Source organism: Haliaeetus albicilla, chromosome 14 (assembly GCF_947461875.1).
Source record: "Haliaeetus albicilla chromosome 14, bHalAlb1.1, whole genome shotgun sequence".
Taxonomy (NCBI): Eukaryota; Metazoa; Chordata; class Aves; order Accipitriformes; family Accipitridae; genus Haliaeetus; species Haliaeetus albicilla.
Genome location: NC_091496.1, coordinates 24,584,118 through 24,610,217, shown reverse-complemented (window position 1 = coordinate 24,610,217; position 26,100 = coordinate 24,584,118). Strand labels below are relative to the sequence as shown.

The window sequence follows — 26,100 nt, the reverse complement described above, 5'->3', positions numbered from 1 at the left end:
TTTGATTAAGAATCCTTTTCTTAAAAAGAAAAAAGAAAAAAATCCTCTCAACCTCAGAATTCTACATTCCTGACGTAAAATACTTTGAATAAAAAGAAGCGTGAATCCCAGATTTGTGTGTGATGAAGGTACATTTAGGACTGTAAGTCAGGCTAAAAGGGATGACTGTTGTAACAAGGACAATGTACAGTGCAAGATAAACCAGAAGAACTATCTACAGATAGGTGACAAAAATAAGTGCCATCCATTTTGCATGCAAATTTGATCCTTGTATTTGTCAGAGCAAAAGGCTTTGTCCTGAGTCAAAAACACATCTAGAATAGAGGTTTCAAGCAGAACTTTGCAACTTTCTGTAGGACTTCAGTGAATGTACACCATATCATATTTTTCTCTGTAATTATAATCAAACATAAACATAACTAATTAAGTTTACGGAGAGAATTGACTTCTACTTTAAATATCACAAGCTCCTCAAAAAATAAAAATGTTCCAAACAGTCTGCATTGTGTATTTCAAATTATAAGTCTGATATACAATACTTTCAAGATCTTGGATACAATGATTACATGCTGGCAGTTCCACTATGACCATCAAGATGAGCTATAAAAAGTAAGGTTATTCTTTTGCACAAATGTTTGCAAGGCAAAGCAGCTATATTTGGAAGGGCATATCAATTCTGTTGTTCTGTAGGAATTTAGGGTTTGAGAGGTTTTCTGCCTTATATGCTTAAGAAGAGAGAAATAAATTTAATACTGTGTTTATAGTATTATTTTTCTAATTAAGAGGTGACAAAGAATTAGCTAAATTCCCCCAACAAGAATATTACACTACAGACAGAATGTTCCAAGCAACACAGGCAGACACAGAAAGACAGTCATTGCTCTATAAATTTAGAATTTACAAAGCTCATCAACATTTTACTTTTTAAATAATGAGGTTACAAAACATGAAATGCAGTTATATTGACTAGTCAAGATCAAATTATTTTATCCTCAGAAGTTTATTTTGATCCGTGTAATACAATTAAGGTATTGATGAAAAGGTAACATTTCTTTAAAAGCAAGGAAATTGTATTAATCAATAATTCAGTTAACTTCAGTTAACTTTGCCTAAGAGTTATGTTTTTGTACCAGTAGGAATAGGTGTAGCTATTAAAAATTCATTTGCACTAGCCTGATTGTCACTCCTATGCAAAAATGATGTCATCGCTGGAATCTGAGCAAAGTAGTTTTTTGCCCGGATATGCTTATGTTTTATTCTGTGAATAAATGCCGCTTCATAAGCCTGAAAGGAAAAAAAATCCAAATACCATTAAATACAATTAAAATTTCTAGCAATCTACATGTTGCTTCATATTTTAGGCAGTATAAATAGTAACCCTTCAATAAACTAAGACAGACAATTTATTTGTATATGACACATAATGAAATATTTTGTAGTTCTATACTGCTACCTTATGGCCCAATAGTGAAAATTACTAACCAGTCCTTGTGAAATATTAGTCACCTTTTAAAAACAGAAAAACTTTGAGCATTTTTTTATCCATTCAAGATAAAACTTATTTCTTTTCAGGTAAGAACATTTGTACTCATCTTTGAAAATTAAAAAAGGCAATGCTTAAATATCAACATTTGCAAGGTGATGACTATAAGAAATTTCCTCAATATGAATCAGAGTGATTATTTACCAATAATCATGGAAGCAAGCATTTTGCAGCATGTTAATCAGCTTTTGCATTCAGCGGTGACATTTTCCTAAACTTCTAGTGATTAGTAGTAGTTCAGATGATGCAATAAATAACCAGAATATTTAGTTTAAAAAACCCTTTGCTATCACTATAGTTATCATTACGAATAATTGCTATTAAAGAAAGTGCTTGAGAGGCCTTTTTTTGTTTCAGTGAATCAGAAACAATGATTCAACTTACAACATTCTAGTTTTGCCTTATTTTCCTTATTTCAAACACTTCTTTTTTTTTTTTGAAACAGCTTTGGCCATTACCAGTGGAGAAAGGTGATGCCTTACTATAGCTGGTCCACATCTATTTTTGTAGCAAGAGCTAAGTGAAAACACCTTATGATTTTTATGTAGGCTTGCATACCTTACCTGTTGCTCTTCTAGCCTAACACCCACCTCCACTGAAGCTCTGGACCTAATCAAGTTAATGGCATCTCTTTGGCTGTGACATCCAGAAGTTAAATCAGATAAGTGCATAATCAGAATCTTTGCCTGCCATAATGCTAGTAACAGAAATTTATGGATGCAGAGAAGCATTACTAGATTCACGACTGCCTGAACAGCCTTGTTGACTCAAAGTGAGACAGAGAAGTCAGTAAAGGGATTTTCAGCTTGAAATTGATTTTACCTTTAAAGCTAATGCTCACATAAACATGTGTCTGCTTGAAGACACAAGTTTGGCACACACACAAAAAATAGCATAGATGGCAGAATTTCCTTTACCTTTAGAATTCCCTGACTGATATATTTCGTCCCCAAAGCAAATAATTCATTAAGAGAGCAATTCATTTGCTCTGTCAGTTTAGTTATCACATACTCTTAAGACTTCCAAAAAGAAGGGCAATGCATAACAGCTGAATTTGCATTTGTGATGCACACATACTGTGTTAGAAATTGAATTAAGACCACCCTGAACAAAAGAACACTACACAACAATGACCTCAGATCACTACTTACATAAATCAATAACCTAGAGGTGAAAGGCTTAATAAACCATTACTAATTGCAGGACAAACGCAGTTCACAGGACTCTCCTGTGCCTTAGAAAACTAAATATTCTACCATATGATGTCCAGTGGAGTGACTACCATGTTTAGATATAGAATTTGGGGGGAGTGGTGTAAAAATAGTTTCAATGACTTCTTTAACAAATTCTTAAGTTTTTTTAACTCAGAACAGCAATTATGTTTTTATTGCTTAATTGCAAACTATAAGATTACATTGTCAGTGGTACTTAAATGACATCTATGTAAGAAAGTAAATTGAGATAAATTTTATTATGACAAATGGTTAAGTTCTAGGCAAAAAGCCATTCTGTTATTTGATGAGAAAATTATAAGGCCAGAAACTAATGAGGCCAAAGCACGTACAAGAGCACAGGCACAAAATTGTCATAGTATTTATGGTTAGTCTTTAGTATGTTTTTCATCCAGGCCAGCTCTTGTCTGATCTCAGCTGAGGGAAGAGCATAGGCATGGCACTGGTGTCAGGTGGCAGCATGGATGAGGCCACTTAGCTTCTTGCATTTTGGGAGGGAGAATCAGGGCAAGACAGAGTTCAGGTGCATGGATGTGAGTTGTACATGCCAGCTGCCCTCTGGAGTAATGCCTGTTTTATTTAATAGTACAGATGCAATCATTTAAATAGTCACAACGGGCCAATTTAAACATGGATGAGCGTACGGACTATATTTGGCCAAACATCAGTAGCCACAGGATTCTATTAAAACAGAACATAAATATTGCAAAAAATTAAGCCCATCAAGTTTTACCTTCTGAAGGTTACACAGCTTAAGATGTGCAACTGCCTCGTCTTTAGTGAGGAGAATAGTGTTCCATGGAGACCACTCATGCTGCTTATCCCATCTGACCATAACCAAATCATAGAGGTCACTGCAGGCACTGAGAGCTGACTGACAGCCCCATATGTTCTCTATCATATACTGCAGATCTTGATGCTGAAACAGAAAACAGAGTTAAGCAGGAAGAAGCATGTTTCATTTTACAACAAAAACATTGTAACCGTACAAGAATCCAAACAAAGCTTTGAGTAAAAAATTTTTCTGTGCGTACGTCATATAATCACTTTGTTAAAAAAACATCTAGACATACATGTCTTCCTTTAGCATGGTGTGGCAATCATTAACTGCATTTTTCTTGTATCATCTCTAAAATATTATATTCTTACTTTGATTGTCTCTGCCAATGGCAATTCATATCTTCTGTTGACATCCTAAGTTATTGCTTAACTGCTCTTCTAAAGCACCTTAAATCTCATGTCTTTTCTCATATAGAATGCTTAAGCCTGTTCAGACCTTTTTGGTTAATAACAATAATCTACCTCTGTCATTACTGAGATGACTTCCCCATTTCATTCTTGGATTCAGAATTAATGTTATTCAATAAATGAGTTATTACACTACTAATTACTTAAAGTTTAGATATAATCAGAATAATCTGGCCTGGAAAATTTGGGAAATTAGGACAAGAAAAACTCCCACCTGTGACAGACCCCAAATCACTGCCTGCTTTGCTTTCTTCCCCTCACTCTGCTGTTGACAAATGGAGAGTTTATTGTGCTCATGATAGAGTTGCTTATTGTACCAAATGAGATTATAAAATCAGGTAGCTATGCTGAAGTTCTGTTTGTAAAGGTTCTCTAGTACAGAAAGGCCTTTAAATGTACTTTTAACATATATCTAAGGTTAATTTATGTCAATCTTAATTTGTTTAATTTATTACTAGCCATCTGAAATCACTACTAAATCTTGATAAACACAGCCCTTGAATGAAAGAAAAAAAATAATTGGGACAGCAGTTACCACTGGACTTTGGCAAGTTTTTCTGTCACTCTCCATTAATTCTTCTCTGTATTATTCATGGAAAATGATTAGAAGATTTTTATCTACATGAGTCTGTAAACAACAGACTTTTAAATAGGTTTTCCTCCAAGCTAGCCATTTGAAGAAGACTCATCCCCTAAAAAGAAATCTTGGCTTAATTAATTAAATAACGGTGTTTACATGTTACTTATTAAATTCCTGACAAAGGATGAATGAAACTATACCAACACAGTGCTTTAGTGAAGTGTAGCCTCATGTATTCTCATTTATCTTGTTTCCAAAATCCAGAAGCCGATGTAAATTCTTGCCAGGGAAAATGTTAGATAAAAGCTGGGCTTAGAACCTCCACTGGTAAAAAAACTGTGCCTACTGATTCCAAGAACACAGAACTGGTCCTACATCTCATCTTAAATCTGGTCCTACAGGACCTCCTTTATTAGGTTTCACTAATTAGCTTCTGTTTTCAGTATTTCCTCCTTTTCACAAAATTTCAAATAACTTCTGTATCTTCCTTAGAAGCCTGAAGTTTCCAGGCAGACATACTAGCAAGTACTACTATTTTTGTGCTAAGCCACACATCTCAAAAGTTACCAGAACTTGCAAAAACCTATACTGAGGCATATAAGGATCCATGTAAAACAGATCCATAATTTGACTCTTCCTTTTTCCTGGATTACAATTTTTTTCCTGCCTGAAAAATAGGCAAAATCTTGTTCTATGTTAAAACTTCTCAGGTTATGGGGAAGAGTTTGATTTAGGAGACTTCTTCTGCACTTTCTAAAGGTAGGCATGCATATTGCTGTGAAATTTTACAGTTAATTAATTTCAAATTATGCTCCCCTCCCCCCATTTGTTCTGTGCTGAAAAGAAACAAAAATGGCCTTCAAGTACTGTCATCTGACAATTTGGGAGCAAGTATCACTGAATGCTCAGCAGGTAAGATTGGAAAACATGGGTAGGCAGCAAAATGATAAAGAAGTTGAGTGTATTTGTAACTTCAAATGAATACAACATTGCCATTGGGATGTTGCTTATCAAGGAAAATAAAAGCCATTGTATGTACCATTGATTCTAAGGAGCATGGCATAGTTAAACCCTCTGAAAGAATAAAAGGCAGCCTCAGGACTTGACATATTTGCTGAACTAGTTCATTTTGATATGAAAAAGGTCTTCAGCTGCAGTAAGCAGAACTTACTGGAGCTACCATAACTGTCACCCACTGCTTTTTGCCTTTTAAACCTTAGCAGCATTCATATAGGTGATCAATCCAAACACAGAATCAGTATGCAAGAGATCTGAAGAAAAATCTTTTATCTTATCACAAAGGTCTTGCATCTGTCCACAGACAATATAATCAGAGCCAGTAACAGTACTGCACTGGGCAATGAATGAAGCTGTCATAGCTGCTGCAAAAGACTTTTGGTTGCGCCCAAGTCATTTCTAGATGCCTTAGAGCTGTTTTCTAGATTTAAGTGCAGAAGGGGACAGGCGGTTGTTGGGGGGGGAAGGGAATAAAAGCAAATAGCTCAGAAAAAAATTAATAATTTAAGGAAACGTTAGGAAAAAAACCCAAGGTAATTAGTGATTTAATATACAAACCTCTTTTGTTCAGATATTTACAACTCCAAAGAAAAGAAGTTAATTTGGATGAAAATGACACAATATCTAGAGATGTTGCAGTGGTACAACTACAAACAGAATGGCAAATGAGGGCTTTTGGTGTTAGCAGTTAAGAAGCAGTCGTGTTTCAGTGCATCAATGGCCACCAGCCACCACAAGTGATGTGATGAGAGAGAGGTCCAAAAGATTTTGGAGGATGTTTACGTATTAAGATAAACTAAGTTAGACACAAACAAAAAACTTTTCAGCTTAAGTGAAAACCAATGTGGATGAACAACATCTGCAAAATCCAAGCTCTTCAATAATATTTCTTAACACAGCTATGATAATTAAAGAATCCCAGTATTCCTTTTGGCAGCAGCTATTGGCAAAGTGCTAAACCACAGCATGGCTTGTTTTGGTAGCAGTGGGATACTGATGACTGGCTTTTGTTTGCTTGGCTGTTGTTTCAGACATACTGAAAATACAGTTCAAAAACTATTCTATTAATGTTGATACTGTAGAGATTTTTATTACTAAATCTCAGAAAGTTTAAATAAATCTCAGCTGTTCAATATTTTCAATAGATAACACTTTGCAGTCACCTCAGATTTAAAACTTTCCCAGTGAATATTTGATGTCAAATTCTTTTGTTGACAAAATAAGTAATAACAACTAAAAGAGAGAATTTGCTGAAGACAGAGGGAAGAAGTTCTTTGAACTGAGTTGTTCTAGTAATGATTATTAAGAAACATTAACTACTTAGTAATATTGCAGAAGATTACAGATGATTACAGATGATGGTAAAAAATTTAGCAAATTAAAATATTTAGTGAATCTCTCTTCTAATAAATGCAAAACACTAAAATTTCCAACTATACAGATATTCTACTGACATAGAACAGAAATGTCAAAACCTTAGCTCCTTCATTTTTTTCCTTCTGAGAATACAAAACAATTTAGTTGTATTACTAAAACAGTCCAAATAATGGGGCTTAAAATGTTTTACTAGCATTATGTTTTGAACAATATTATAGTCACAAAAACATTATTGTTACTTTACAGATGATGCTAGTATCTTTAAGCAACAGGACGGCCGTAGCAGAACCAGAAGAAGAATCTGGATCATCTGATTCTTTGACCTGTCAGCTAGACATCTGCCTTCTTTTAACGTATAGCTTGTAACCACTTTTGAAAGTACAGCTTTATATCAAGAGCTTAAGTGCTTCTTCATTACAGTATGGAACATCCTGTACCACAGGAAGAAGTTTTTGTAGCTTTTAGCCTATTTATTGCTCAACCTGTCAATGAAATACACGTAATAAAAGAAAAATTATACCCAAAGCCACTGGTTTCCATTGTTAGCAATGCTCTTTCAGACAGTACCTGAACTAAGAAAACAATTTTAGCATCATCCTGATAATCAGTTTCAGACTTTCTGAGATTTTCTAGTATGAGTTTGTATTTCAAGAATCCTTCTCGTTGCCGAGCCTCATTATCAAGCTTGCAACACAAGCGACACCTGCCAATGGTGCGGGAATTAGCAGGAACAGGAAACTCAGTAGATGGTAAGTGATTTCCGCAACTATGACAGAAGTTAACATTTTTATAAAGCTTTAAGGGATCTGGTGGAACCTAAAAGATTTAAAAAAAAAAGAAGTTAATTTACCACAAAATATCTTTGTATTACTTGTGTGTCACCCTAACTGTCGGAATACATTTTATGTACATTCATGCAAGTATTCTAATATGTAAAAGCTAGTAATTTTTATTTTAATATATGTAATAGGGGTTTTGGTTTTTTTTAAATAGAAGACCAAAAGCCATTGTACTTTCTTACTGTACGTGTTAAAATCAGTTATATAAATCAGTCAATTCATTCTTAAGCTATATGAAGATACTAGACATTATGCTCCAGTGCTCTTACTGGCACTTCTATGTATGCAGTTGGTCAGCCATTCTGGAAAGATGACAAACACAGAGAAAACAAACTAATTCTTCTGCATTTAATTTTCCATATAGAATCTACCCTTTATGTCAAAGATAAAACCCTGAGATTATGGGCATATTAATATTTTGGCATAAGAATATAAAATCATCAGAGCCACATGTCCAAAAAACAATATAGGGGAAGATCATAAACTAAACTTGCTAATGACCTCCTCATCCTCATACTGCTTCATGGGTTCTGGAAAGAATATAATGTACTCTGTGCAGAAGGCCCAAGTCTGTAATTGGGTGGTTTGAGCAGTCTGCTAATCCAGCTACTTACTGCAGTCACCTGCCTTTTTTGAAAGTACCCTGAGGATTTGGTCACTTTGTCTGTTGATGAACTGCCATCTTTTTTATGGTCTACAGAAGGTTACAAGATTCAAATACAAACATAGGTGCAATTCATCCTTCAACTCGAGGTACAGTTAACCAAAAGCTACAGAAGACAAAGATCTCCCACCTCCAGTCTCTGCTATGACACATCTAGGTAACCCTGTTCATTAACCTAGTGTAAAATAATTGTTAGCTGGTTCTAAATCTGACCAACATTTACTGACAGATTCTCTACTCCTGAGATACCATCAACCACTGTAATAGAAATCCTGTTCTGACAGATGCAGAATATACATGTTGCTGCCTAAAGGACCAACATATGACAGTGAATCATATTTTTAACTGTAATCTGTGGTCAGAAAAGAAAAACAATCACACAACTTGAGAGCTGTCTACCACTTTTTCCACTTCCTAGATGTATCTTCTTCTCGTGAAGTAGCAACTGGTTGTACAACAGAAGCTCATAGCAGCTCTTGCTTAGGTGCAAGCTCCTTAGACATCACATAGCAATGTTTTTCCTTTCTGGACGCATGGGATGCTGCCCCTTGTCCAGTGGAAAAAAGATAATTGCTCTTCCTATTGGTTCCCCGTTTGCTATTACATTTTACTGTTACTATCCCATAAGATCTACTATTCATAATTCTCAGATTTTTTATTTCATACATAGAGTTCCTGGGCACTCTGGTGCTACCAGCCACTTGTCAGGTTCTTAGATCCATGTCTATGCCCCATGCTTCCTATATGAATATATAAGCTTATTTGTGTGAAGCCTGTGTACTTGCTACATTTTACTTCTTGAGGAACTCCTCCAGCAATTCTACAGCAAAATGTAAAATAAAAAAGCTTTCATTGTTTTCCATTCCCCTTCTCCACCATCCTTATTTCGATGGCCACTATGTCAGACTGCAAAATAGGAATAATACCTTAAGTATCCTAGCAACTTCAGGGTTAAACTTTGGAGTTTTAATATACTGAAGAAATAATGTACAAATTCTTTTCCTCAGTCCTTCTAAGTTGCATTCTTTCACCTCTCTCGACATAAGATCAACTTCCCTGTCAATTAATTCCAGTATTTCCTGTGTCAATTTACATTCATGTTCCTGAAAGAAAACATAAAGAAAAAGGAAAACAATCTCCACAACAATAAGAAAGCAAACAAACAAGATAATTCTAACGCAGATATGAAAGCAAACTATGAATTCTATGCCAATCATCATTCGTACCTCTCTGTATGTTCACCTAAGAACATGTTCATAGAAGAACCCCTTAGTGTCTTAGGAAAACAACCTCCAAGAAAACTAATGTAAAGAACTATAAAACTCAGAATGCTTACAGATTCTGCTTTAAGGGGCCTGTATATATACCAGAGCTGTGAGGAACTGTAAACCTGGAGGCGTTAAAAAAAAATGCTACACAGAGACACATAACACATGCAAGATTTTCAGTCTCCAAAAGCCCCAAGAAATAACCTCCCTAAGAAGCTTCCTTTGGCTATATGATAGGAGGTGTAATGTATATACACAGTAGATAGTTAAAAAAAACAAAAACAAAACAAAACAAAACAAAACCACAAAAAAAACCAAACAAAAAACCCACTACATAAAAGGCATGGAGGACTTAATGAGTATGCTTGTAAATTAGTCATTTCAATATTTCAAATGCTAAGCAGGAGATTCTCCAGAGAGAGATAAGAGGTGAATGAGATCAAAGTTTTCTCACCTAAAATAGAGTGTTAATTTACAGAAATTCTAGAATTTGTTCACTATAGCAATATTGACTTGCATTAAGATGGGCAGGAGTTCATAAGCCAGCAATGCTCCCAATGCTATACTGGCTTTAGATCAAATTCTGGTACTACCAAAGCAAACAGCAAACAGGAAGCAGCATTCTATTCTAGTTTGATGCCAACAGCATCATTCTGAAAGTACCTTGAAACTTGTATTAGTCTTTTTGTACATGAATAAAGAAATAAATAAAACAAACATTAAAGACTAAAAGAAATGCAACCAGCTTCTAATTCACTGGGAACACTGACAGCAGCAGTGGGGGTGGGGAGTGAGGGGCAAAGGAAAAAGAAAAAAAAATAAAATAAATCAGTATTTGCCACCCACAAAACTGGTAATCCAAACCAACAGAGAGGTAAGGTTCTAAACAGATGTTCCAAAGAACTGAGGAAAACAATATGGTAGTAGCCACTTACATCTCTGCCATGGTTTTCATCACGTTGTTATAAATATTAAGCTAAACTTTGTACTAAAATTGTATTATCTATTAATGTACAAAAAAAGTCTAAAACCATGGGGCTGGAATTCTAACAAAACTTGAAGAAAAATGTGCACATCACAAAGTGAAATATGAATTTAGAGTCTATCTAGAATGTAAATTACACTCTCATGCCAGGTGGCACACTAAGCTTTCTCTTGCTGCCAGCTGATCATCCTGGCACCTGTCTGCCAGAAGCAGCATTGCTTATGTGTCAACATAATTAAGTGACTGTATCGTTGGGAAGTACAGCTTCAAGCTAAACATAAATAGAAAAATAAAACATACCTTCACTGTACGTCTAAGTGTTAAGAGCACATCTATTCTCTCATCTTTTGGGATGTCATTTATGCTAATGCTGCGGTAGATTTCAAATAGTTCTCTGGCACGGAGCGTGTACTGTGTATCCATTTCAGTGACTCTTCCATCATACGCTTTCCATCTCTTAGGTTGTGCACACTTCAGAAACAATTTGTATAACTCTGAGCTATTATAATCTGATCATCAGCTGAACAAGTGCATTATGTTACATCAAGTTTCACCAGAGTAAATACGGACTTAACATTAATGCTTGACTAATACGAAAGGCTAATTCTATTGTCGATATTTATACAGTACCTTTTCCACCAGAGCAAGTATTCAATTACACACTTTGTTTAAAGTTGCAGGTCATAAAAATTTTGACTTACAGTATATTAAAAGTAAATAATATTCTCCTACAGGGATATGCTCTACTTCTTTAAAGCAAATTTACTGACAGTGCTGTTAGAATTCATTTGCTCTGTATCTCGTCTCGCAGTCATAAATCCCTCTAAACTATCAGTTAAAATCAATGGGACTGTTGACTGTGCATAGATTGCAAATTTAAGGTCTCAGAGACTACTGCAGTACAAAACATCTCCAGGGAACTGTTCTATTTATGCCAGCTATACAGATGGATAGAAGGCATAGACTTTGTTAAAGCTGACTAAGGCAAAGTACGAGTCTACAGCTTATCGGATACTTGACCTAGCTTCTTGTTTGCTAACAACCACATACCATACGCCTACTACTTCAGTTGTCTCTTCGCATATCTTTAACTTCTGTAGACAGAGAGAAGTTACATGGTGTCAGCTGTCCCACTCAATTTGAAAAGTCCAACCATTCTCCTCTTCCAAGAGCACTGGTTTTGGCTGCAGACCACGCTGTTACATAGGGAGGTAGGTATTTAAATCCAATAGGAAGATAGTATTCAAACCCCTCTCCCCATCATTACCTAACTCCACTCCCTTTCCTTAATTGGGACAGCTATTTGGAACCTCATTCTATGTATTAATTATTCTCTTTCACTGTATTTGGAACTTGAGCATTCACAAACACTTGTGAACTTCACTTTGCAGTCTCAGTGCAAGTTAAGTACAGCAACACTCCATGCAACATTCACAAGCCTAGTAGTTTTCTGGATATGACCCCAGCATTGACATAATCATTATTTTGACCAAATACACAGTCTTGCTATGGTGATAAGTCATAAAAATACCATGAATATTAGACAGTTAGAACAGATATGATTAGTCCACCACAACCAAAATACAGCTTTCCTCGCTTTTAAATAAAAAAATTATACGGTTAGGTAAGAAAAAGAAAGAAAATAATTGAAAAAAGGATTTAACACTGAATAACTGACATTTAATTACAATATCAGTGGGGGTGGAACTCTAATTAAAGTAGGTATTGTTAATCAGAGGTCACAATTCAGAGACAAACCTGATTAAGAAATGCAATAGCAAAACCAGACATTAGTAAAAAAATACAACTCTTAATTCCTCAGTGAAATCTCTGAACTTCTGCAAAACTAGAAAGAGGCGATTTTCTCTGTCATAAAAAGGGAGCATTCTACTGTAATGTCATCACTTTGTTTCACCATCTTAGTACAGCATTAGAAATTCTAAAAAAAAAAAAAACCAAACCCAAAACAACAAACCAACCAACCAACCAACCAACAAAACCCCAAACTGAGCAAACAACAAAAAAACCCCCACCAACTTAGAAGCTACATCATGCTGTAACTCCTTTGTATAGTAGGCTGGCAAAAATCACTGGTTTCCACAGAATAGTTAATTCAGTACCTACATTTGATTCTCTTCAATGAAATCACTAAGACAGAAAGGTCATTTGCTTATGCTAGGGAGAGTCAATGGGCAGAGTTTACCCTAGGAAATGGTTATAAAAAATAGGTTCTTCTGATAAATTTGCAGCAACCCATGTATGAATTAGCAGTCTTGGTATGCCACTCTGCAAATGATCCTTAACACAGACCAACTATATTATGGAAACATCTAAATTATTCAAAGCAAGGCATCATATCTGTAACTTCTGCAGTTTTTCTTACTACCTCATCATAACTGAGTATTATATAAAATAAAGTAATTTAAAAAGAAAGAAATTATGCAGCTTTTTACTAAAAAAAAAACCAAACACCCCACCCCCAAAAAACCCACAAAAATAAAAAAAAAACCAAACAAAAAAACCAAAAAACCAACCAAAACCGAGAGGTCTCATCAATATGAAGATTTCCAGCATTTCAGAAAGAATCACAAGCTCTCGGATTTCAAGACTGTTTTCATGTATTCAAGATTGATGCGAGAAAACTAAAACTTTTTTTTGCCAGCTTTTTCTTGCCTTTTAGTCTGCTGGCAGTGCTGCAGAATTTACAATAATCCTGTTATCTGTATTACTTCAGAGAGCAAGACTACTATAACTGCACTCTGCTGCCAATGCATGAAAGCAGAAAAAAAGCACCTGAGGAGAGAAACACACCACCACAGACACAGAGAGAAAAAGGTAAGAAAAGTAAAATAAAAAAAATAAATTAAAAAAATCCATAGGATGGGTGCAGAAATAGAACAAAGCATGAAAGATATGAACTGATAGTTCATATTTACACAAATTCCTTTTAAGAAAATATGATTGCTCTATAAAAGCTTAATCAAGTACTTCCTCTTCAAAATACACATGCTGAAGAAGAATGAGCTCAGTGTAAAAAAGAATGCCCTAGAATGTAGTGCATACATAACCAGCAGCAACCCCTGTAAAAGCACACATGCATGAGGAGGTACATGCTTAAAGTAGCAAAGGGAACGAAGGTTTCCATGGAGAAGCAAGTTTCATATCACATTGGCTACTGCAGCAAAGTGAAATGCCTGCAGTCTTCAGATGTGAAAGGTGTTATTTCAACTTTAACTGGCAAGTGTCCAGATTAACATTATCAGCTCAAAGTTCAACAAATAACTGAGTAATCTATAAGCTAGCACTCCAACAATAAATTTCATACTACTGTTTAAAGTGTTTAAATTGCACTGTTACAGTCATAACAAACCATCCATTTAATTTTGAGATTTCCAAAATTATTTTATTTTTTAAGAAATGCAGAAATTGTTACTTTCTTTACCTCTGAGTTAGGCTGCTATCCTTGTCAACAGTTTAGAAAAACACTACAGCTGACATGATAAAAGAACATGAAAAGAAAAAGTTGCAGTAGTTCAGAAGCTCACTAGATTTTCAAATTAAAAAGAAACCAGGCTCTTCAATGAAAAACATAATTTATACATTTTTAAAATGAATAAATAAATTAGTAGTAAGTGCTTCAGAAACATGTCCACTGTTTGGAAAGAGAGAGCATCTCTTGTCTCTCATGTGTCTCCTAAATCTCCAAACATCAATTGTCACTAAGAATTCTGGTACTGAAGAACATTTTGCTTCTGATTCCTAGATGTAAGAAAACTGTACAACTTGTGAGAATATATACTGGAAGTAATCTATCTACGGTAGGACATTGGAAAGCAATCTTTAAAGGAAAAATAGAGACTCACTTAAGAGAGAAATAGATTTGCTTCAACTGTTCAAGGGTTCTTTTTCTGAGAAGATAACAGAATAGATTGTAAATAGTAGAAGCAAACATTTAACATAAAAATGATTCAAGGTTTTGATATCATTCCTAAATATTTAGTTTTCTGGGTTTTTGCACTCTTGAAAGCAGTAACAGAGAACACAATCACATCACAGCAATAAACTTGGTAACAGTTCCACCAACTTTTCAGATGAGTGATTTGTTCATAATGAATAAAGGTAATAGATTTTATCAGTAAGTAATAAAAAGAATGAAAAAAAAGTCTCTTTTGGACAAAACTGCCGTTTTTACTTTTGAGCACTAAAAGTCAAAAAAAAAGATAGTACCTCCCCCTATTTCCATTGCAGTATTTCTTTTCATAATTATGTCACATACTATGAAAACAGCAAGAAAATAAAATATGTTTTTTTCTGAGGGGTTGGATTGCTGGGACATCTACCTAAAAAGGGCACTTTTTTTGTATTTTACATTAAGGTGCCATTGAATCTAATGCCATTCTAAATCATCTTTGTGTATGAATGAATTCTCATCTTTGTTTTATAGATGAAAGCCTGAAGTATATTGTGTAAAATTCCATCCCCAAGATTATACAAGAATAAAATCTCAAGTTAAAGTTCTAACACAACTGAAACTAGGAATTAATAACCGAGTTCAATATAAGATTCAAAGCTCTTCTGTGTTTCTATCCTGAACATGAAAACAGAATAAATGCTTTCTTTAAAGACAGACATATGACAACCAGAGGCCTGTGCTCAATGGGGAAAAAAAATGATAAATCTGGTTCCTGAAGGAATGTTTCTGAGAGAAGGGAAAAAAAAAAAAAAAATCAATCTATTCTGCAGGCTTAAAATTTAATTTTGCAAATACTTGCTTAAATGTTTACATTTAAGTTTAAATGCAACAGCAAACTTTTCACTAGAGAACAATGAACAGAATATATCAGAGGGAAAATCACTTAGTCATTAGTGTTGATTAGTGAAACTGAGTATTTTTGAAAAAGAAGCTAATAGGTAGATTTTTAAAGTTTCAAAAACAGATTAGGAAAGAGCATAGTTTCATGCATGAATTCCTACATCACTGTAATGCACCATACAAAATGTAGAATGATATGCAATATCCTGATGCTTTATAACCTCAAATTAACCATTCTGAATTGTTAGAATTTGAGCCTTTAATGCTGTTAACAGCGCCATCAGAATCATGTTCTTTATGCAGAATAGTTACATAATACAAAATTAATCCACTCAGTGCTATTTTTTTATATTATATATACACACCTGAGATTTACCATAGACACAGGTAGTTAACAGTCTTAATGATGCACTGTTAGTCCTTCAATTGGTGACAGAGCTAGGAAATTCTCAGCTTGGAAAAAGAAATTTACTGAGTTGTATTGACACAAACTAGATAATTTGGACATTTATAACATTAGCATTCACATGATTAACTGTTAAAGCTATAAAAGTTACTTTTGGCAGGTAGTTTGCAGATGCCTTTTCTGTTCCCGTACTTCGGTATTCTTTATGTTCAGCCTAAAATTACATCACTGACCTTATGCAGAAAGTGCAGTATTGCTTTTTGTTGATTCTCCTCATCTGCACTTAGTTTGTGTCTCCCAATGGAAGCAATCAGCTGTGCCTCTTGTTCCAGAAGACCACAAAATGCTGCCTTTCTTTCAGCTCCAGTAAGAGTTCTGTTAATCCGTTCGGTCTCCTCCTGCCTCCATACTACAGATACAAATATTTTGTGTATTTTTTACAAGATGTTTTCCAGTGAAACGTCTACTTTCATATTTAAGAAATAACATAATTAATTTTCAATATTCATTAAAAGCCAGTTTCTATGTTAAGGAACTGATTGTTATGCATATTTTCAATACATGCAAAATGGCCCAGGAATGTAAATTATACAGATGTTCTGCGAGAGTAAGTGTGCGTACATCAATTCCAAACTGCCAAACTCAAAGATGGGTTAGGATAAAATGGAGCTCTGTGAGAAAAAGAATTTAGCTCCTGTGGAAACATGTGATAAAATCATTTCTTCACAATTTTGCATCTAAAATAACTGTTTGAGGCTCAAACAGCTCCAAAAGGTATGAGCAATAGGAAATTTTTAAACAATTGCTCATCAAAGTCACAAGAAAAGAAACCATGGAGATCTTCCCAACAGATTAAGGACAGCATCTTACTGTGGTACCACTAGTACTCAGTGCTGAGAACATTACTGCTTCTCCCTGCGTAAATGAGTAAAACCTAAAGAAGCTTGAAGTCCTCCAAAACTGAGCTAAAACTTGACTGACAGTCACATTTAGCACTCCGGGTCTTACACTGGATATTTGAGTGGTATCATCTTTTGCCATCTAAGGCAGGTGGATGCACATTAATAATTAGACGGTCATTGCTTTACTCTCCTTTTCCTCTTCTACATCAGAACAGTGGAAGTGGTATGCAAACCACAAGATAATAATGACAGCAGCACGTGAACCAGTACACGCTGTATAAGAATCTGGCCTTCTGACTCTTTAGAGACAAATCACCAAACCACAGGTATCTGCTGCACTTTTAAGTTAGACTATTTAACAACAGAAATGTGCAGATGTATACACATATGTCTCTCTCATGGTTTACTTAGTAGTACTCATTTTTTTACTATAAGTGCTGATACACAGACCATATGCCCTTACAGAAATCTGTTAGTAAAATCAAACTGTGTTTACTGAATAGCGTTTTCCTTTGCATACATTGTAACAATTGGCTTTTCTCAAGAGTCTGTTCCATTTCAAATACATCTGGAGCTTTGTAGGGAATGTTATATGATCCAACACTTCAACATTCCTGAATAGTATCTCTAAGTGTTGTTATTGTTCCAGAACAGTTATGCAAAAGCAAAACCCAACATAAAGAAAACAATCCAATAAGTGACGCACACTTACTGAAAAAACCTATAACATCACATATCAGGTAAGATTAGAGGCAGGAGGAGGGAAAGAAGGAAGGTTTATTTTCTGCCTGTGACTTGCTTATTTACAATACCTTATGTTTTCCATTTTAAAATATTTCAATTCATTTTCTTAAGGCTCTCCAAGCTTTCATATTAATATGACAGCTGTCTGACAAGTTCTGAGTATCCAAAGATATATTTTTAAATAAAGCCATTTCAGCAATCAAAAGCACTGTATAGAATTAATTTACATGAAGCTTTATATGCCTGAAGGGGGCAGCAACTTCACAGGTAGAGCTAATAAATACAGTAAGTAACTTCATACTTACATAAAATGAAGAAGATCTCAGTTATCATCAATACTCACCTCCTGATTCACTATATACATTCAATCAAGTTAAAAACATTCCTCTTAGATTATCTGTTCTAAAGAGATTTTATTCACTATAATTTTGATTCCAGTTTTTATAAAATGAAATGTAGCTCATGCTTTTTAAATAAATAATCAATGTCTCTATATGCAGACACACTGCATATATAGATACATCTCATTTGCACCATACAGTCAACAGGCAAGTTTTTGTACCAACAGGAATTGCTTGTACTGGCTGACCCTGCAACAGTATCCCCCTGTCGTGATCAGCAGCAGTAACCTTCACAGATCTCTAGAGGACAATAGTCTCATTCTATTACTGTCACAATGATTTAGCTTGTGTAGACTGTTGACACTATAAGAATGTAAAAGTAGTTTCAGATGCAGGTAGAAAAAAAAAACTTCCTAGAACCACTAAGCTCTATTAAAATAAAGAGCATGACCGCAAGTCTCCATGTAGAGAAGCAACTAGTCAACATGGGTAAACAAAAGCAAACCAAAAAGATTGATGCCAGACCACTATTTTTAGCAAAATGTTAAAAAGACATTTCAAATACTGGAGTTTGTTCCGTTCCAGTTTTGAAGTGGCACATATTTTTTCAGGTTGCCTAGATATTAAATTCCTCAACATGCAAAGCTGAAAGGTTTATTATTTATAAGTCAAATGACACTAAATTAAGCAAAAGAGACACTTATATAACCATAAATTTTAAATCTAAAAATACTGGGAGTATCAACACTCATTCACAACTTTAACTCAGCTTTGTTGTTTCTGTTGCAAATAAGACTCATCACACTTTAAAAAAAAAAAAAAGGCGGATCATACATTTGATAGCACATTAGCTAGGAAGCAGTTTTTTAAAGAAAATATTGGAGGAAATCAGATGCCAAATAGTAGCACTTGCCATAAGTGGAGAGGAAAAAAAATTATTATTTAAGTACCTTGGCTTTTAATTACCTTTAAAAGGGTTTGATTCTTATGAAGTGAAAAGCTAACTATGAAGAAAAAGGGCAGCAGGAGAAACTACCCCTAACAAATCACAAATCTCATGAAGACACCATTCCCAAAATTCTGAAGTTTAAGAACAGTAATAATTTTTATATTTGTCACAAACAATAATACTTGTAAGTCATTTATACACTCAAAGCGATTTGTTCAATGTCACAAAAAGTATTAAAAGATTAGTGTATAACCTGGGAATTCTTGAATTATGACCCTAAGCTCTATGAATAACACAAGCCACCAAATTTACGCTCAGTTTACCATGGAAGAAATAGCTAGGATGGCTTAAGGTAGGTCAGATGGCTTTGTAACAAAGCAGGTAATCCACTAGGCCAGTTCTGCTATAGGGACGGTAATGTCCTAAGTGCTGAAGACTTACACCATAAGCAAACACTGTAGCCTTAGATAACATGTGAGTTGCTACAAGTCACAATGCAAGCATCTTGCTTAAAAGGAGACATTTTAAAAAGAACTCTTGCAGTTTCATTATATGCTGGTAGAAGTCCACTGCTTTCTATTTTTTTTTTATTTTCCAAAAGGACATAAGCTAGGTTTTTTGTTACATTTGCAACATTATTCTCCTGTAAGTTATGTCAATTACCTGCAGTATTCACCTTATTTTTCCAGGAAAGTTTAGAGGTGCTTGCCCATATTAGACACCATCCATTCCAACAGGAAAAAAAAAGTCTTTCAGGATGCCCTGTAGGACTCCTAACAGAGTTTTAACATTTTGACCACACAGTTTTGTGAAACATAGAATAAATTAGAAAGGAGAAAAAGCACAAGGAGAAGAAGACTAGGACAAAAGGAATAACTTCAGTCATATATTGTAAAATTCTGGGTAAAATTTTAATCCATTATAAAAAATGTCTATATTAAACGATGAATGATGGATCTTAATAGTAATTTCTTCACGGTAATATTTTCAGCATCCTAAATGTAAAGTAAAAAGATTAAAGTAACTCTGATCCAAAAACAACAGTTCCCATTCCTCTAGCTGACCTTAACTTCAGAGATTAATGAAAAAAAAAACCAAACCAACCAAACAAACAAAACTGCCAAACAGCGTTACTCTACAAGCTGAATATTTCCTAAAAAGGTGTGCTGGTTTTGGCTGGGATAGAGTTAATTTTCTTCATAGCAGCCAGTATGGGGCTATGTTTTGGATTGGTGCTGGAAACAGTGTTGATAACATAGGTATGTTTTAGTTACTGCTAAACAGTGCTTACACAGTGTCAAGGCCTTTTCTGCTTCTAGAAATATATGAAAGTCAAATAATTATTTCAAAATGAAAGAAACTCCACTGTAAGTCAAAAAAATCAAGGAAGTCTCTATAGAAATACGTCAAAACCAGAAGAGTTTGTTTTAAACAAACTGTATGTACTCTTTTGCTGATTTAAGAGTATCCCTTTAAGAAAAAACTTACATTCTAAAGCATGGTACAGCAGCTCAAAGTCATCTTTTGTTTTAGGGTTCAGTCTTCGTTCGTGCTCCTTTCTCAGTTTTTCTTCTTTCTCTTTTTTTCTCCGTAACTCTTCTTGTGCCTCCCATGCTAGCCTTAACTTCTTTCCTTCCCTCAGATTCTGTACTACATTTATAGCATGCCAACGACGGAAATATGTCTGTAATACTATTACCTATATGTGACACAATACCAAAGAATCATAAATTTAAAACAATACAGCATAATATTTTTTTCTTAACTGTTATTTTTTTCTAGCTACTTAACTACATTTTATAAGATCTGTCTTGTACGCAAACTAATTTAAATGTTACAAAAACAGTCATGTACTATTAGTCTAAACAATAGTATGCTTAATTATTTAGGTAACTGCAGGAGTTTAATCAATGAGTACAGTAGAGAAACTAGGTTCAAATAATCAAGTTGAAGTATAAACTGCAATTACAAAATCTATTTTTCAAATCCCGCCTTAAGAAAATGCCTTTTGCCATGTATTGAGGTTTTTTATTCCTTTCTCTTCAGCTTTGTGGGCAAAAGTCCTCATTTTACTATCCATTTACGTTTGTCTAAATTCCCAATCTAGACACTATATTTTCAAAGTTTCTTTTAAATTACTAAGTAAAAAAATCAACACACATACACACAGAATCAACTGCACTTTATCGGTAAGCAAATAATGAAAGTGAAATTACCAATGCTGTTATAACAGAACTTAAAAAAAAAAAAAAAATTAAAAATCCACCTTCCAAAGCTGAGGCCATTAAAGACCAGGGAAATGTCCATATAAGCTAAGGGAGCACAACGCACAAGCCTGAGCTTCTGCCAGCTGAGTTAGCACTTGCACCACAAGCAGTTTAGCCAGGTCAATACCATGAGCTAATTAGCATTGTTCAGCGTTGAAGGCTATCAAGCACAAAACCACAATAATACAGTTATACTGTCTCTAGATATATCTTAACCTAACATTTCTCTTGAATATTTCTTCAGTTAGTATTGCAATATGGAACTACAGTGCACCGTGTGAATCCATCAGCTTGAACTAACACCAAACTTACGTTTCTCTACTGTGCATTATAGATTACCTACAGATACACTACAGATTTCAGTAAGTGGCAGTAATGATCAGAATAAAATATACTGGCAGTCTTGAGGAAACGGCTACCTGTTTGGGTTCCACTTCTACAATATGCTTATTGCTGTCAGCTGATACTATCCAAATAAGAAGTTCTTACAGAAAACTTCTACCCAGAAGATTTCAAAGCATCTTGCCAACCATGTCAATACAATTATCCTACTTGGACAACTGTTTCTCAATTTAGTTAGATTCAGACTGTCTATTTTAAGCAATCAAATTAATAACTCCACCATTTACAAAGCAGTGCCCCGCCTAACATGATGTTGGGTATACTTAAGTTAGGCATGCAGTCACTGAATACGTGGTTTTCAAAAAGCAATTTGGAATGCCTAAATGGCATCCTCTGCACGATGACTAAACAGAATCTGTCATCAGAAATGCCTGCATGAGGCGACTCAGCGCACCAAAAAACTCCACGGGCCCATTGCATGTGTTTGAACAGCCAGGATCTACCTTGATGTCAAAGCAGGAACTTGAACACAATCCAAAACAGAACAGTATGCCAAAGGTAACCTGTCAGGTCTGTTAAAACAAATAAACAAACGCGAAAACCACAAAAACCATAAGCTGAATGCAGGTCTCTTAAATCCTAACCCAATACTCTATCCATTGGAGACCATACATTAAGCATGTAGAATCACAAAATCATAGAATCATAGAATAGTTTGGGTGGAAAGGACCTTTAAGGGTCACCTAGTCCAAGCCCCCTGCAGTGTGCAGGGACATCTTTCACTAGATCACGTTGCTCAGAGCCCTCTCCAACCTGACCTTGAATGTTTCCAGGGATGGGGCACCTACCACCTCTCTGGGCAACCCGTGCCAGTGTTCTACTACCCTCAGCATAAAAAATTTCTTCCTTATATCTAGTCCATAGCTTTGTCCTTCTAGAGAGATCATAAGAATGACATGTGGACAAGCCTATTTTAATCCTTAAGGCTCTATATGGAAACTTAGATGTCACTGTAAAACAGAAACCAATAAAATCACAATTCTTAAGAAACCACAAGGTCTCCAATGTGATTAAAAACACCAATATCATAAATGAGCAGACACACACTTCCCCCATATCTGAAAGATTACAAAATGTGAAGATTAAGCAGACATTTTGCAGTTGACTGTTAAAGTCACTCTTTGAACACCCTGAACACTCATTAAATATTCCGAAAACCTTCATAATACCTTGCTTTACAGATACAGTTTCAAACGGATGAAGACTTACTGCTTCAAGTCTACGTTTATGGTATTCTTCTGCTGTAAGATACTTCCCAGGACTTATTAGTTTGTCAGTCATGTTTGACACATACAGGCCAATTTTAGTCATCTGTGTCGATGTTGTATTTTTTGTTTGTTGTAGCTTATTTTTTTCAAAAACCGTCTGGGGAAAAAAAATGCATGTCAGATTGTAACAAAATATACAGAGATTTTTTTCCTCATTACAGTAAGTGGCAAAATTAGCTATTTATAACAAAAAAATCAAAAGACTAACGATATTCACCCACTAAGCACTTCCAATTGCACACTTAGTTCTCATCTACCTCCTCCTATTTCCTATTGGAAATAATCGTATCAACATTCTATTCCGTTTGGCAAAAACAACATTCTAAAAAGACACTACAAAGTCATTACCTGTGTTCCCCTACAAAATAACTGAATTCCTTTGTCAGGTCGTTTTTTGGGTATGGTTTGTGATCCTGCGTTATGAAATTCCACTCCTGTTATCCTGTTCTTAAATCCACCCAGAAATGGTTTATGATAGGTAGGTCTTTCAATTTTTACAACTACATCTTGGAATGAATCAGAATCTGTTAAAATGGAAGTTCCAAGACAGAAGTATTGTTTCTTTTAGTAACAGATTGAGATTAGAGCACAATTATATATATTGATACACATTTTAAAACAGCATTTACCTGTTTGTACTCTGACAGTTATGACATCAGGCATGTGGTAATCCTGTTGAACTGCTTTCCCAGGAAAATGTTCCTGATCGAGACATAACTTCTCAGACTGGATAGTTTCATCAAAGTTAGCCCTAGTCCTCCTAAGAGCTTCATCATCCTCAATCATGCTTCCTAAAAATAAAACCAAAATTAATTCCTGATTCATCTTGGAACTAGATGAACTTTAAGGTCCCTTCCAACCTAAACCATCCTATAATTCTATGATTCTCAAAACAAATAAATAAAATAACTCAAGTTTACCCTGAGATAATTTTATTGAAACACTGCAACACAGAATAATCATAGATTTTTGAGCTCTAAAGACAGTCTACTTGAAAGCTAAAACAGTATTATCATACACTTTTTAAAGAGATATCCAATGTAATATTGTCACCATGTCATTCACACTACAATTTTTAAAAAGTTACAGTAAAAGTAAACGTTTTATTTGCAAATGCATAATTTTACATCAAAGTTACCCATTTATACAGTGAACATTTATTGAAAAATATTACCTAAACCTGCTCCAATTTAGACCTGATCTAAGCATATAACAGCTGAATCACTCTTGTTTTTCACATAATACGTGACGCGGGGTTTATTCAAAGACTATATTCTGAACCAGATCTACTTAACTTGAACCTCCAGAAATTAGTTCCTTTTGATTTAGAGATAAGAGTCTGTCTGGCTTTAGTACAGTGCCCTTCCTAGGAAGCGATCGCCAGCTACTCAGAATGAGAGCACCTGAATGCAGTCAGCCAAGAGGAAAGCCGTCCGCAGATCCATGCTCCAAAGGGTCCCTTACCATGCTCACCTGCTGAATGGGATGTGCTACCTTCTGCTCTGAAGACCTAAGAAAATGGGGCACTGAGCTGGGAAGAGGAAGTAACACAGGACACCCAGAATGGAGAGGATCAAGTGCAGGAAATGGAGTGTTTCGGGGACTGCAGGAGAAAGGCATGCATAACGGAAGGGTGGCAGGTAAGTTACAGGGGAATCTAAGAGACATGAAGTAGTAAGGAGATTGCTATGTTCTAGTCTAACGGGTAGTAGCCCATGTACTCATGTGAATTATGCACTGCTGTTTTTCAAATGCATGTACAAAGCACATGTACATACTCACGCACGTTTGTGGAAATGAAGATCACTATAAAATGCCATGTTAGTCTGTAAATTGCTACTACAACTTGAGATAAAGAATACATTCCTCAGCTTTTCAAGCATGTTTTATATGAGAATTTAAAAAGCCACTCCAAGACCAAAAACCAGCAAACATGAACAGAATGAGGGTGTGGGGGGTGCAAGAAGCCATAATCAAGTTGAAGAAAAAACCTCTTTAAAGCCTTAATGTACAACATTTTAGTAACTTCTTTACCTGTTACTGTCCCACTTGCCATATTCTCTGACAGTACTGAGTTTTGACATGTTTGTTCTTCCCTTTCTGAATTTCTGAATTCAAGTGAGGTAGAATAATTCTCATTGGTAACAGGAGATGTGCTCTCAGGTGATGCACTGAATGGGGCATCTGGCTCAAATACATCTTGCTCATTATTTCCAATCACTTCTTCATTGCCTACTCCTTCGCTGGGTAATTGCCACTGTGCTAAACTTGACTGCTCCTGTTCCTTCACAGCTGACTGCTCCAGAGAAGACTGCTGCTCGCAGCCCTCCTCTGACTGTGCAGTGCCTGTAGCTTCTGAAAGCAGAGGCTTCTCTGCTGGGTCCGCGTTCTTGGCCTCTCCGACTGCTCTTTCTGAGGATGCAGATGGCTGCTCTGCACCTGACCCTTCCTCTGTAACAACTCCAAAGCAACTGTCCGATGTATCTTCCATTTTCTAAAGTATGGGTTGCACGTTTTTAACCTTTCTGCAAGAATAATCACAGTATCTATTTAAAATGGCACACTAGCGCATTTCTACTACCAAACATATGGGTGACTTAATATCCTGAAAAGCTTTTTCTGTATCTATTCCCGAAGAGCCTATTTAGAGTAGCATGAGGTCTTTGCTTCCACCCAACGCAAACGACTTAACATTTTCTCACGGGTGTTTAACAAACACAATACTCCACAGCACTGCCAGCAGGTGCTCAGCATAATTTTTTCTTTACATACACCTGTGTAGGGCTGTAAGAAGACTTTGCGGAGCAGTGTTACCCAGAGACAGCACACCTTTAAGGTTTTCCGCGCTGCCGCTGAAATGACGTGGGCCGGAAGAGGCCGAATCCCATATTCACGAAAAAAACCCAAAGCCCCAGACAAAGAGGAAGAAGCTGCCGGCAGGAGCCAGGCGAACCGCCCGTTCCCTACCCAGCGCCCCTCCGGGCGGCCGCCGCCAGGCCGGGGCCGTTGGGCCGCCACGCGCCCCCTGACGCCCGCCCGGCCCCCGGCACGTGACGGCGGGCGGCGCGCAGGCACCACCCACCGGGCCGGGCCTCCCGCCGCGCCGCCCGCGGACAGCGGCCCTTGGCATCGGGGGCCGGAGGGCTGCGGCCGCGGTTCGGAGCACGGCTGGGGCTCCCCCGCCCCGCCCAACACCCCCCTACCCGGCCGCGGCCCCGGCCCCGGCTCCGGCCCCGTTACTTTCCCCCCACGGCT

General features: G+C 36.0%; 1 protein-coding gene across 6 annotated transcripts; it reads right to left on the bottom strand.

Annotated features, from left to right (window-relative positions):
• Nucleotides 1-503: 503 nt before the first annotated feature.
• Nucleotides 504-25,976, bottom strand: IQUB (IQ motif and ubiquitin domain containing). Of its 6 annotated transcripts, XM_069802010.1 has the most exons (12): nt 25,675-25,966; nt 24,880-25,370; nt 23,475-23,636; nt 23,194-23,369; nt 22,787-22,942; nt 20,397-20,607; nt 16,206-16,381; nt 11,054-11,224; nt 9,427-9,603; nt 7,565-7,813; nt 3,509-3,694; nt 504-1,284 (listed from the first exon to the last, which is right to left on the bottom strand). In XM_069802010.1, exons 2-12 carry the CDS (start codon nt 25,334-25,336, stop codon nt 1,117-1,119), a joined length of 2,289 nt encoding a protein of 762 aa, XP_069658111.1. In that variant the 5' UTR covers nt 25,337-25,370; nt 25,675-25,966; the 3' UTR covers nt 504-1,116. The 6 variants fall into 6 exon arrangements, with proteins under 6 accessions (XP_069658111.1, XP_009918434.1, XP_069658112.1 ...); XM_009920132.2 differs by having other exon boundaries at nt 24,880-25,966; XM_069802011.1 differs by lacking the exon at nt 11,054-11,224 and having other exon boundaries at nt 24,880-25,976.
• Nucleotides 25,977-26,100: the final 124 nt, after the last annotated feature.